This window comes from Somniosus microcephalus, chromosome 29, assembly GCF_052327205.1.
Source record: "Somniosus microcephalus isolate GS21.2 chromosome 29, FLI_Smic_1.0, whole genome shotgun sequence".
Classification (NCBI taxonomy): Eukaryota; Metazoa; Chordata; class Chondrichthyes; order Squaliformes; family Somniosidae; genus Somniosus; species Somniosus microcephalus.
The window spans coordinates 43,960,100-43,975,019 of record NC_141015.1 but is presented as its reverse complement, the minus strand read 5'-3'; the positions used below and the strand labels follow the sequence as shown (position 1 = coordinate 43,975,019).

Here is a 14,920-nt window from a genome sequence, read left to right as displayed (position 1 = left end):
GAACTATATACATAGCGACCGGGGCTCATCCTTCATGAGCGAGGAACTTCGCCAGTTCCTGCTCGCGAGCGGTATTGCTGCGAGCAGGACCACCAGCTACAACCCCCGGGGGAACGGCCAGGTGGAAAGAGAGAACGCGACAGTTTGGAAGGCCGTCCTCTTAGCCCTAAAGTCTAAGGGCCTCCCAACCTCTCGCTGGCAGGAAGTCCTCCCGGCAGCGCTCCATTCCATCCGGTCACTGCTTTGTACTGCCATTAACGCCACCCCTCATGAGCAAATGTTTGTTTTCCCCAGGAAGTCGACTACGGGAACCTCGCTACCAACATGGCTGACTTCTCCGGGGCCCGTCCTGCTGCAGAAGCACGTGAGGACCCATAAAACGGACCCCCTGGTCGAGAGGGTGAACCTCCTGCACGCCAACCCCCAGTATGCCTATGTGGCATACCCAGACGGGCGGGAGGACACAGTCTCCTTGCGAGACCTCGCACCCTCGGGCACCCCTGAGATACCACCGTTATCCCCCACCACTCCCCCAAATCCAGCTCCTGTAGGCGGCATGCCGGAACCCCAGGAGCCTTCGTCGACCACGCAGACACCAGCATTAACATCGGATACTGCACCACCGCCGCCGCTGCTGCGTCGATCAGAAAGGCTTACGAGGCCTCCTGATAGACTGACATACACGAACTGGTAGTACACTTCACCCCGCCGGACTCAATTTTAAACAAGGGGTGAATGTGGTAAACCACTGTTATCGTTCACAACCGTTCACTATTGTTACACTGTTGTTATCACTGTTTACACTGTTGTTATCACTACACAAGGTTACCTCTTGCCACGCACGCTGTTATACCTAGGCATACCTCAGCTGACTCCGCCCATGGCTCCGCCTGCTTGCCCAGGTATAAAGGTGACCGCTTGGCTAGTATTCTTCCTTGTTGGAACCGATCACCCACGAGGGTGGGCTCTGTTATTTAGCCAATAAAAACCTATAGTTACTATCTTAACTCGTCGCTTTTCATGGAATGAATTGATAGGTATATCAGGTTTAAAGTAATTTTCATACTTTTTTTTAAAGAAGTTGTCAAAAACTCTCAAGAATTCTGGAAATACACAGCAGGTCAAATAGGATCTGTAAATTGAGATTTTGGGTGTGTGTACTTAATCAAAAATTTTCTCTTGACGTATTCTGATTGACCTATGTACTTCCAGCATTTCCTGTTTTATTACAGATTTGCAGGTTTTCCTTTGCATTTTGCTGAAAATGGCAGTGGACTGCCATAGTTAATGATTGCATGGCCACTTGCTTTGTAAACCCAGCTTTTCTTACTCACCAGTCAAATCACTGGAACTAATGTGCAACACTTTCCTCTATTCTATCTCTTCCTTTATTCACTGTCGCTGCTAAACTGGCAGTCTAAACAAAGTGAGAACAACAATACCATGGGAGAATGACATTCTGAGGCAAAAGTAAGTGGACACGTGGGTGGATTAGGGATGGTGACCAAAGGCAAGATCGAAGAGGTAGGTTTTGAGGAGACATTGAAAGTATGGAGAAAGTCGCCAAAATGGAGGGTTTTAGGGAGATTATTCGGGGCTGAAGGTTCAGTGGCCAAATATGGAGTCAAGAAAGGGAAGGTTATCAAGATGTCAAGAGTTGGAAGAGCAGAGAGCATGTACTTGTACAGTTACTTAAGGTTGAAGGATTTTGCAGAGGTAGGGAAGATTGAGGCCTCTGAGAAACCTGTAGAGGGGGACAAGCATTTTGAAATGGCAGCGTTGGAGTAAGAAAGCCAATGCAGGTTGGTGAGTGTCGGGCTAATGAGGGAGTGTGACTTCATGCTGCCGCTGGAGGCTGTCTGCATCCTAAAGAGATTGCTTCCAGGGGTGCCTCTGGAGGTAGCACCATGTCAAGCATCAAAATCCGAATTGGACTCTGATTGGAGGGGATTGTTTTCTGGCTGGCAGCAGCCTATACGTCAGTAAAAGAAGTCTTTTGGGGGGGTTGGGGGCGGGGATGTGATTCTAAATCATGAAACATGCCCGTGAAGTTTTTATGTTGTGGCTTCCGTAGAACCCAGTCAGCAATTAACTGACTGTTGCTACGGAATTGGGTCCTGGAATCAGTACTGCTGAAGTGATTGGACAATGTTTAATGCACCATTCGAGGTGTAGTGTAAACAGAGCTCCGATTTAGATACTACGAAAAGTTCTGGTACATTGATCCCTGTGAGCACCAAATTGTTAAACAAGTGAAGCTTTCAACCTTTGTTACTGTCTCAATGGAAATTTGTTCTGTACGTCTGCTGGTCATACCTGCTATTTTTAAAATGGTGGAAGAGACATGATCTGGTGTGGACTGCTTTTTAAAAAAAAAAATCAAATCCAGTTTAAGCTTGTGCCAATTTCATGTACTCAACAGAAAATTAATTGGGCATGGTACACTGCACTGCACACCCATTTAATCCAGTCACTGAGTTTGTTCTGAGGAACAGTGCTCACATTGTTTTTGTAATTAAAGAGATTTCAAAATGCATCTCAAGCTTTGCTTTAAAGCTGTGAAATGTTTTTTATGCAATGTATTTGAGTAAGCTCACCTGACTGTACAGAAGCCCCACTTGAAGCTGTCAGTGATGATTTAGAGTAGCTTTAATCCAGTTGTAAACAAACATTGGGGAACTTGATCGAAACCCTGATGCATGGCTATGACATTTAAGGGTGGGGAGGTAATGCAAGCAAGTCTTTACTTCGCTGTTGCCATGGTTGTGTTACCAGGAAGTTAAGCAACAGAGGCAAAAGTGGTGCTCATTTCATATTGTGAATTTGAAACTATACAGGACTTGGTTCCCTTGAACTGACCAGACTGTTTATGTGGATAATGTTAACAAATCCTTGTTCTCTTCACTGCGGAACCAAAATTTGCAAAGTCAAGACAAAACAAACTTGCCACATTCGCTCTTTTTGAAAACATGCCCGAAGTGGCTTGGGACACGAAACAAATATTGCAAACCAATTGCTGATGTGCAGACCTTGCTTTTAATCTCCTGTGTTTGGGGGCCAGCCACAAGTACATGTAATAAGCAGTGTGGTTTCACTCCTGGTATTTGTCACGCTCTCTTCCCCAGGACAACATAGCTGTACATGCACAATTATCTCTCGCCAGCATTCGAATGCTGGCTAAATGTTGTAACATCAGAATTTATTTTTAAGAAGTTTCCAAGCTGCAAATGTTTTAAACAATGATGGTGCAGGAGGTGAGAAGCCTCGTCAGGTAAGGCTACCTCTCTGAAGTGGTCTCGCATTGCTTGCTCAAATGTACTTTGGGTTACTCCACACCCAAATGACACTGTTTGTGTTGATTGACCACTTCTCTTGGTCACAGCTGTGTTATTGAGCTATTTGAGGTATTTGGTTAATTAAGGTGTGTGTGTAGATTATAATTAGATAGCCAGGCAACTGTTTAGAAACGTGTTCAATCCTGATATGTTTAATTTTTAATTTTAGTATGTATTCTTGTGTAGTCTCCTGCTAGACACCCTGTGGGCAGTTGTAAAATTTGTTTCTACTGAACAGTCCTTGTTTATAAAAGGTGCAGAATTTCTTGGAGGAGCGAATTTGAAATGCTGGTTTAAGCCCTTTGTCTACAAATACTTTGCTATGACAAAAAAATTCAAGTGTCATACCTAATCAAATTCTCAGCTTTCGCTAACTATCGTCTTATGCCGTTCAGTTTGCTCCAGACTGGCTTGAAGAGGTTTTGGGCACAGCCCAGTATGGTTCCAGTGACCTTGTAAGTTGTGCAGAGCTCTGGTCGTAATGCTTTGACATAAAATTAACTCTGTTAGATTATCATTTTCAATTTAGGTTTTTTGTGGAAAAATACCATCAGATCAACTCAGAATATTTTACATACTGAGAAGCTGGATGCTAAGCTGCCCTGCACTCAATGCATGAACCTCAAACTGTGTGAATTGCAATTCTGCAGAACCGTAGATTGTATTCAGCTTGGCTAGGGTTATCCCAATTGATTGTAGTGGATCCATTCTGCCTGACACACATGCCCACTTTATAGGAATAGGACCATGAATTTCCACAGGTTTAATGGGAATTTTCCAGCCCATGCCAACTTGTTCGATTAAGAGCTGAAGGATTGTTACTGTGAATAGGATAAGCTTTGTGTTCTCTGTGCCTCACCAATGATTCTGCTGATGTTGGCAACAAACACTTGCATATAAGGTAGGCCATGCACAAGGTAACCACTCCATAGAATTCCACTCACAAAAATCCATAACTGTCCTCAAGGTCAGCATTGCAAACCTTCTATCCACCAACATTTTCATGTTCATGTCAGCTGCTGCCCACAAATACATTACTTTTTAACCAGTACAGTCCTGTCCTCATAATTTCACACTTTCAGCCCCGTATCATTCTGGTAACATTGCACACAGTACATTCTAGGCTAGCAGCCTTTCTGTAAGCGCGAATCTTCCCATCTTGCAAATGAGCTCTGGGGAATGCACTGCACACTGGAAAATGTGACATAATCACACGCTACAACAAAGAAATCTCTGCTGCTCCTCAATCTCCCATCTAACAATGGTGTTACCCATGAACAAAGTTTAAAGGTGCTGTCATTTCCAATGGCGTTTCAGTGAAGTCAGTTAACGTTACCCACTGCCCTGAGTGCCAGCCGTGGCTCGGTGGGCAGCACACTCGCCTCCAACTCGGAAGGTGTGGGTTCAAGCTCCACTCCTGAGCCTCGAGCACAGAATCTAGGCTGACACTTCAGTGCAGTACGGAGCAAGTGCACATTTATCCCTCAACCAACATCTGAAACAGATGATCTGGTCATTTATCTCGTCGTTGTTTGTGGGGAAGCTTACTGTGCACAAATTTCCAACTGAATGAAGCCAGTGCCAGTAGCTCAAATGATACCAATTACCATCAGACTACCTGACAGTCCAGCGCACTGTTTGGTTCAAGGTTGAAAGCGTAACAATCTTTACCAAGACATAGCAATAACTTATGTCTCAGAAAGAAATGGCCTTACACCTTGATTAAACAGCTCAATCTACAGCACAAAAGCTATTTTTGGGCTTGTGCACTCCTGAGAAATGGATAACACATATATTCCCTGCTAAAAACAGATCACACAAACACCTTTAATAAGCATCCTCTAATTGAAAGAGAAAGCTTGTCTCTTTTCCTGGCATTTCAGTGAAAATCTTAGCTGTGACGACAGTAAATAGCGCAAAACTGAGAACGCCCCATAATTACTGAACTACAAGAGTGGGAAAAGCAACTGGTGGAGGGGGGTTGCAGAGAATAATGGGTTCAGTGGTCATTAATACCGTGCCTGATTTCACAGAGTATGCGGCAAGGTGATTTAACCATTTTAATCCCAGGATTTTGTCAACTCTTCATTTCAAGCCTATTGCCAGGGAAGGGGAGACTAAGAGAATTTCTCTTTCCTTCATTCTGTAAAAGACCCCTTTTAAACTATGATCGAAAAATTACTCTCAAATACTCGTCAAACACTCCATTAGGCAATTTGAATTGAGCACAATAATCTGAATGTGCACACAAGTTTGTCAAGTGATTAAAAATGAATTTCTATATAATTACACTGTCATGTAAGAAGGAGTGATTGATGGGGGACTGAGTTTACTGTGACAAATGCACCATTAGCCTTAGAAACAGTGCATTAGAGCTTCATACTGAGCCCCTGAATGTGAAAGCACAGATTTAAGTTTCAAACATTTATGTCATAAATACATACATACCCGACATCACTAGTAGGGAAAATGGGGACAAGGTAACAGGGCACTTAGAAAAATCATAGTATGATTGGGCAAAGTCAACACGGATTCATGAAAGGGAAATCGTGGTTGACAAATGTGTTGAGTTTTTTTGAGGTTGTAACTAGCAGGGTCGATAAAGTGGAACCAGTGGATGTAGAAACCTAGAAACATAGAAGATAGGAGTAGGCCATTCGGCCCCTCGAGCCTGCTCCGCCATTCAATGAGATCATGGCTGATCATCCAAATTCAGTACCCTGTCCCTGCCTTCTCCCCATATCCCTTGATCCCTTTAGCCTTAAGAAATATATCCAACTCTTTCTTGAATATACTTAATGAACTGGCCTCCACCGCACTCTGTGGCAGAGAATTCCACAGGTTCACCACTCTGGGTGAAGAAATTCCTCCTCATTTCAGTCCTAAATGGCTTACCCCTTATCCTTGGACTATGACCCCTGGTTCTGGACTCCCCGACCATCAGAAACATCCTTCCTGCATCTAGTCTGTCCAGTCCTGACAGAATTTTATAGGTTTCGATGAGATCCCCTCTCAATCTTCTAAACTCCACTGAGTATATGCCCAATCGACACAATCTCTCCTCATACGTCATTCCTGCCATCCCAGGGATCAGCCTGGTGAATCTTCGCTGCACTCCTTCCATGGCAAGAACGTCCTTCCTCAGGTAAGGCGATCAAAACTGCACACAATACTCAAGGTGCGGTCTCACCAAGGCCCTGTACAACTGTAGCAAGTCATCCTTGTTCCTGTACTCGAACCCTCTTGCTACGAAGGCCAACATACCATTTGCCTTCTTAACCGCCTGCTGCACCTGCATGCTTACCTTCAGCGACTGGTGCACAAGAACACCCAGGTCTCTCTGCACTTCCCCTTCTCCCAATCTATTGCCATTCAAATAATCTGCCTTCCTGTTTTTGCCACCAAAGTGGATAACCTCACATTTATCCACATTATAGTGCATTTGCCATGTTTCTGCCCAATCACCCAACCTGTCCAAATCGTACTGGAGTTTCACGACATCCTCCTCACAGCATACCCTCCCACCCAGCTTTGTGTCGTCTGCAAATTTGGAGATATTACATCCAATTCCCTCGCCCAGATCATCAATATATATTGTGAACAGCTGGGGTCCTAGGACCGATCCTTGCGGTACCCCACTAGTCACTGCCTGCCACTCGGAAAACGACCCGTTTATTCCAACTCTTTGCTTTCTGTCCGCCAACCAGTTCTCTATGCAATTATATAGGGCCCTGGTGAGACCACACCTGGAGTATTGTGTACAGTTTTGGTCTCCTTACCTAAGGAAGGATATACTTGCCTTAGAGGGAGTGCAGCGAAGGTTCACTGGACTGGTTCCTGGGATGGGGGGGATTGCCCTATGAGGAGAGATTGAGTAGACTAGGCCCATATTCCCTAGAGTTTAGAAGAATGAGAGGTGATCTCATTGAAACATATACAATTCTTAAGGGGCTTGACAGGGTAGATTCTGGGAGGGTGTTTCCCCTGGCTGGAGGGTCTAGAACTAGGGGTCACAGTCACAATCTCAGAATAAGGGGTCGGCCATTTAAGACTGAGATGAGGAGAAATTTCTTCTCAGAGGGTTGTGAATCTTTGGAACTATCTACCGCAGAGAGCTGCGGAGGCTCAGTCATCGAGTATATCCAAGACAGAGAGCTGTAGATTTTTGGATACTAAGGGAATCGAGGGATATGGGGTTAGTGCGGGAAGGTGGAGTTGAGATGGAAGATCAGTCATGATCTTATTGAATGGCGGAGCAGGCTCGAAGGGTCGAATGGCTGACTCCTGCTCTTATTTATGTTCTTATTTGTTTCTGATGCTCAAAGCATGTGAAAAACAAACATATTTTAATGTGGAATGCAACAGACCATTTGTGAAATAAGCATCATCATATTCCCAACAGTCTACCATATCATGTAAAATTATTCTACACAGCTTTTGTATTTCAATCGTTCTGTAATCTCGCCATGACTGGCTCACAGAACAAAATTCTAAAGTTTGCTCATTTAAAAAAAAAGGCATTTCCTGACTTCTCGCCAAATTTCCCTCCAACGTCCATTCTGAAGGTGCTGATTCCTTGCTGGACTATGTTTTCCTCTGTCATCCTCTGGTACCTTATGTAAGCTATTATTATTCATATATGATTCCCAAAGGCATGGTGTCCTCCCGAGTTCCACATAATCACACTTCTAGGAGTGGTCACTGGAGTGCCATCAGGAGCAGGAACTCTGGCTGAGTTTTTACTCCTCTTGAAACTGTAATTATACTGCTCTAACCACTGCTCTGCCGAGATCATTTGGATACTGACCCCACCAAGTCTGCATTGTTTAACTACTCATTAGATCAACTAGTTGAGCCATCAGGGGAGTACCTAAGTCTTTTTTTTTAATTTATGAAGTAAAATTGGCGACAGTTTATAAGCCACAAATTGTTTTTTTAAACTTGCAATGAAGACCAGACTGGCTTGATGATGCAAGGAACTTTTTAAGGTGCGAACTGTGCTGTCTGATCAGTCCTACAACTGACGATCAACTCACCCAGCGTGAAGTAACAGTCTGGCTCAGTTGGTAGCACTCTCATCCAAGTCAGTAAGTTGTGGATTCAAGTCCACACAAGGACGTGACGTTATATGGGCTGATACTCCAGTGCAGTACTAAGTGAGTGGCAGAGGTCCTGTCATTCAGATGAGATGTTAAACGAAGGTCCTGTCTGCCTGATTAGGTGGATGCAAAAAATCCCACGGCACTATTGGAAGAGGAGCAGGAAGTTCTCCTCGTGTCCCGTCCAACATTCGTCCTTCAACCAACACCAGCAAAAACAGATTATCTGGTCATTCATTTGCTGTTTGAGAGCTTAATGTGAGCAATTTGCCCACTACATTTTCCGCAAAACCGAGAATGCACCTCAAAAAGAATTTATTAACTGTGGAGTGATTTGAAGACACGCAAGGCAGTGTATAAATGCAAGTTCTTTTTTTAGTCTTTCTTTAAAACGAGCCAATTCTCAATTGGGTAACTAAGCGATACTTTCTCCCTGCTGGACTGGGCTTGTATTCCCTTGAATATCGAAGATTAAGGGATGATCTAATGAAGATGATTATCGGATTTGGTAGGGCGGAGAGAGAGAAACTCTTTGTTCTGGTCGGAGAGTCCAGAACCAGGGGGTATAACCGTAGAATTAGAGATTGGCCGCTCAGGGGTGATGTCAGAAAGAAGTTCGTCACACAAAGGGTGGTGGGAATCTGGAATTCTATCCCCCACAATGCTGTTGAGGCTGGGCCAATTGAAAATGTCAAAACTGCGAAGAATAGATTTTTGTGAGGCGAGGGTAGTAAGGGTTACGGAACCAAGGCGGGTAGATGGCGTTGAGGTAAAGATTAGCCATGATCTCATTGAATAGTGGAACAGGCTCGAGGGACTGAATGGCCTCCTCCTGTTCCGATGAATGTTTAATATGTTTATGCTACTCCTTACCCACTATTTTAGAGGAGCCATTATCCCATTTAAAATGGGTTAAGTCCTGTGTTAAATGTTTGGACAATTGTATTGAGCATTTGCCCGCTAAAATCAATAGTAATTTCTATGCTAATAACCATTTTTATTCGGACCATTTGGGAAAATTATACAATCTAAAACGATCGACTGTTGCTATTAAAGAAAAAGCTTTTGAACCATTATCTGAGTTGCTGTCGCATCTAAAAACTTGAGAAAATGAGCCAGTGTGTAAGGACTACTGATTTTTCTTGAAGAAAATCTGAACTTTCTTTCTACTTTAAAACTGAGATGCGTGCCATGAGTTTTGTTAACTCCACTTTACAGCAACGTGGTACCGCACAGCACTGAACCAAGAATAGAGTTTTATATTGAGCATTGTTGAAGCTTTTACTTAAAATCAATTGTTATTTTTTAAAAAGATTTATTCATTCACGTGATGTGGGTGTCGATGGCAAGGCCAGCATTTATTGCCCATCCCTAATTGCCCTTGAGAAGGGGGTGGTGGGCCGCTGTTTTGAAGCACTGCAGTCCATGTGGTGAAGGTACTCCCACAGGCAGTTCTAGGATTTGGACCCAGCGACGATGAAATAACGGCAGTATATTTCCAAGTCAGGATGGTGTGTGACTTGGAGGCGGTGGTATTCCCATGCGCCTGCTGCCCTTGTCCTTCTAATTGGTAGAGGTCACAAGTTTGGGAGGTGCTGCTGAAGAAGCCTTAACGAGTATCTGCAGTGCATCTTGTAGATGGTACACACTACAGCCACGGTGTGCCGGTGGTGGATGGATGCCAATCAAGCGGGTTGCTTTGTCCTGGATCGTTACATAGAATGTACAGCACAAACAGGCCATTCGGCCCAACAGGTCTATGCTGGTGTTTATGCTCCACATGAGCCTCCTTCTACCCCTCTTCATCTAACCCAGTCGCATAATCTTCTATTCTTCCCTCGCGTATTTAGCTTTCCCTTAAATACATCTATGCTATTCGCCATAACTACTGTTTGTGGTAGCAAGTTCCACATTCTAACCACGCTCTGGGGGAAGAAGTTTCTCCTGAATTCTCTATTAGTGATTAGTGACTATCTTATATTTATGGCCCCTAGTTCTGGTCTCCCCCTACAAGTGGGAACATCTTCTCTACGTCGAGCCTATCAGAACCTTTCATAATCTTAAAGACCTCTATCAGTTTGCCCCTCAGTCTCCTCTTTTCTAGAGAAAAGAGCCCCAGCCTGTTCAATGTTTTTTTTATTCGCTTATGTGATGTGGGCGTCACTGGCAAGGCCAGCATTTATTGCCCATCCCTAATTGCCCTTGAGAAGGTGGTGGTGAGCCGCCTTCTTGAACCGCTGCAGTCTGTGTGGTGAAGGTACTCCCACAGTGCTGTTAGGTAGGGAGTTCCAAGATTTTGACCCAGCGACGACGAAGGATTAGCGATATACTTCTAAGTCAGGATGGTGCGCCTGCTGCCCTTGTCCTTCTAGGTGGTAGAGGTCGTGGGCTTGGGAGGTGCTGCCAAAGAAGCCTTGCGAGTTGCTGCAGTGCATCTTGTAGATGGAACACACTGCAGCCACGGTACGCCGGTGGTGGAGGGAGTGAATATTTAAGGTGGTGGATGGGGTGCCAATCAAGCGGGCTGCTCTGTCTTGGATGGTGTCGAGCTTCTTGAGTGTTGTTGGAGCTGCACTCATCCAGGCAAGTGGAGAGTGTTCCATCACACTCCTGACTTGTGCCTTGTAGATGGTAGAAAGGCTTTGAGGTGTCAGGAGGTGAGACACTCGCCGCAGAATACCCAGCCTCTGACCTGTTGTTGCCACAGTATTTATGTGGCTGGTCCAGTTAAGTTTCTGGCCAATGGTGACCCCCCCCCAAGGATGCTGGGGGATTCGGCGATGGTACTGCCATTGAATGTCAAGGGGTAAGTGGTTAGACTCTCGCTTGTTGGAGATAGTCATTGCCTGGCACTCTGTGGCGTGAATGTTACCTGCCACTTAGCAGCCCAAGCCTGATCGTCGTCCAGGTCTTGTTGCATGCGGGCATGGACTGCTTCATTATCTGAGGAGTTGTGAATGGCACAGAACACTGTGCAGTCATCAGTGAACATCCCCATTTCTGACATGTTGGAGGGAAGGTCATTGATGAAGCAGCTGAAGATGGTTGGGCCTAGGACACTGCCCTGAGGAACTCCTGCAGCGATGTCCTGGGGCTGTGATGATTGACCTTCAATCACCACAACCATCTTCCTTTGTGCTAGGTATGACTCTAGCCAGTGGACAGTTTTCCCCCTGATCCCCATTGACTTCAGTTTTACTAGGGCTCCTTGATGCCAAGGGCAGTCACTCACCTCACCCCTGGAATTCAGTTTTGGACCATATTTGGACCAAAGCTGTAATGAGGTCTGGAGTCAAGTGGTCCTGACGGAACACAAACTGAGCATTGGTGAGCAAGTTGTCGAGGCCCATAGCCTTTGCTGTGTCCAGTATTCTCAAACGTTTCTTGATATCACATTGAATCAAATTGACTGAAGACTGGCATCTGTGATGGGAACCTCAGGAAGAGGCTGAGATGGATCATCCACTCGGCACTTCTGGCTGAAGATGTTTGCAAATGCTTCAGTTTTGTCTTTTGCACTCACGTGCTGAGCTCTGCCATCGTTGAGCATGGAGATGTTCACGGAACCTCCGCCTCCCCCCAGTAGTTGTATAGTTTGGTTATAACAATTTCATTTTGAAATTTACAAGTTGCAACACAGGAGTACATAAACTTATGTAATTGTTTGTTTAATTACAGACAATATTATAAAACAAAGTTTTTCTGAACTTTGGTGACTTCGAAGGATTTGAGCCAGAAATTCCAAGGTATGGTCTTCTCATTCGAAGCCGTATTGTGGAAAAGTAGGCCAGTAATCCTGCTGCAGTTCTTTGAGGTGTTGTTGGCTTTAAAAATGCCATTAATGTCATTCAAGCCTGATATAGAGCTTTTGTATTAATTCCTGTTCTGGCAATGGTTGTTTCCCTGCAACACAGCTTTGACTGTACATATATAAATCTCCAACCAACAACATCTTGCATTTATAGAACGCCTTTAACTTTAAAAAATGTCCCAAGGCTATTCACGGAAGTGTAAGCAGAATAAAATGGATGCTGAGCCAAAGAAGGAGCTATTAGGCGGTGTGACTAAGAGGTGACATTTAAGGAAGGTCTTGAAGGAGGAGCGGGAGATGGAGAAGGCAGTTTAGGAAGGGAATTACAGAGCACAAGCCCTAGATGGCTGAAGGCGCTGCCGCCAAAGGTGAGACTAAGAGTGGGAGAAGCGGTAGAGGCCAAAGTTGGTGGAACACAGATTTCTCGGAGGATTGTAGGGCTGGAGGCGGTTACAGAAGTAAGGGGGCATGAAGGGATTTAAACCCAAGGATGAGAATTTTAAAGTTGAGGCGTTGGGTAGTTGGGAGCAAACCTATGTCGGTGAGCACAGGGGTGAGGGTTGAGCAGGATGCAGTGTGGGATAGGACATGTTTTGGATGAGCTGAAGTTTCTGGCGGGTGAAGGCTGGGAGGCTGACCAGGAGAGCATTGGAATAGTCGAGTCTGGCAGTGACGAAGGTGTGGACGAGGGTTTCGGTCAAAAATGGGCAGAGGTGTGGAGGTGGGCGACGTTACAGAACTGGAAGTAGGCTATCTTTGTGATGGAGAGGATATGGGGTTTGATACTCGGCTTGGGGTCAAATATATTCGCTACAGTAGTGCATAGTCTTGATTCAACCTGAGACATGGGCAGGGAAATGGGATTGGGGTTGAAGAAGATGGCTCTGCTCTTCCCAGTATTTAACTGGAACTTGAGGTAACTCAACCTTTCAACCTTCTACTGTTTTGAATGTAATCACATCATCCAATTCTCTAAATGGAAATCAAAATATACAAACTATTTATTTGCAAAATTGTCTTTTATTATACTGTAACTATTTGAAGCAGTTTGCTAGGGTGACTTCTAATTGTGAAGGGCAACAGCATGCAGTGTAGCAAGTAAATCGCACAAGGTAGGATGTAGCATTGCAATTCTAAGCCTAGGTTTCTGAAGGTGATACTTCACCATAAGTGCTTCTGCCTGCTTGTGCAGAAAATTGAAATGCTGGAATTTGTAACTACAAATAGTTTTGCCAGCAGTCAGAAATGAGTCATTTCAGATTCTACCTTTTGTGTGTGAATGTGATGTATTTACTATATTGTCAATCCAACCAAATTCTACTGTAAAGATGCCTTGTTTTGAAGATATGGTGTAGTGTAGTGGTCATGTAACTGGACTAATAATCCAAAGTCAAAAGATTGATTTCAAATCTCACCATGGAAGTTTGAGAATTTGAACTATCGGTGATTAAGATAATCAGATGTGTAACTGCCTTGTGTTTTAAGATTAGAATCTGCTACAGTATCTAAGGGTAGAGCAGCTTGCTGTCCAGAGCAAGAGGAGGGGGCTGAGGGTTAAATTAAACACAAGTTCAGTCTCCATTTCTGAAGGGCTTAATGAAGCAATGATTTAGTTTATCTGTGAAGAGTAAAACCTGAGGATAGGCTCCTGATTTGCGTCACATTGCCGAACTGCAACTCACTGTACCAAACATCAACTTTTCAAAACGTTATTTTTGATATAACTTTGATTCTTTTAAGAAAAGAATTTGTCCAAATGGAGGTGCTGTCTAAAATAACCAACATGGTGGCAATTTAAAGAGGAAAGGAAGTCCAGGCAAAATCCTTAGCAAAAATCAAAAAAACTTCAGATGCTGGAAATCTGAAATAAAACCAGAAAATGCTAGAAGCACTCAGCTGGTTAGGCAGCCTCTGTGCCGAGAACAGGACTGAATATTTTGGATGTGGACCTTTTTGTTTTGACAAAGGCTCCATACCGGAAAAGTTAACTTGTCCATTTTCTCTAGATGCGTGCCAGCATTTTCTGTTTCCGTTTTAAGGAAAATATTGAAGTATGAGAGTGTATTAATCTCAGGAGAATTCTGCTTGATGTTTCTTCTAGTTAAAGAAGAGATTTACTTTGAAGAAAAACTCATGTCCCTAAATTTCCTGCCCCATGAGCCTTTCATGTTACAAGGAAGTTTTTGGAGGTAGATGTTGAAATACACTGACTGACTGACTGTAATTTGTTTCCTGTAGGGAATCTTCACTCAGTTCCAATACAGTAAAGAAAAGGTGCTGCCATCTGATGCTTTGCGAAGTGCTCTTGCCAAAACCTTTCAAGATGAACAGCGCTTCCAGATGGGGATCATGGATGATGCAGCAGAATGTTTTGTAAGTGAAATGACGGCTACCTGGCTTAAGAAAAAGTATTCCTCAACTCTTAAAAGTACTAAAAACTGGTGACAACTCGCCCCCCCACCATATTCTACTTGCAAATGGGAATCTCTCTTCTCCCACCCCCCGCCCCAAATATTTGACAGTAGCCAGGAATCATACTGATGGTGAGCAGCAAGGCTGCTATGAATGCTCCTTAGCCCTTATTTGTAAAACCAGACACTGATTTGGTGCTTTGTTTTGAAGTTTGTATAGGAAGGAAACTCTGGCTATTTTCCCCCCTTCAGTTGATTCCATAC

At 44.2% G+C, this 14,920-nt stretch overlaps 1 protein-coding gene across 5 annotated transcripts in view; it reads left to right on the top strand.

Moving 5' to 3' along the window:
• usp54a (ubiquitin specific peptidase 54a) overlaps window positions 1-14,920 on the top strand; it is a 131,393-nt gene that overhangs the window by 63,846 nt on the left and 52,627 nt on the right. For all 5 annotated transcript variants that reach the window (XM_085970744.1, XM_085970742.1, XM_085970745.1 and 2 more), the window contains exon 4: window positions 14,484-14,618. In XM_085970744.1, coding sequence (XP_085826870.1) covers window positions 14,484-14,618 — 135 coding nt within the window. The remainder of the gene's footprint in view (window positions 1-14,483; window positions 14,619-14,920) is intronic.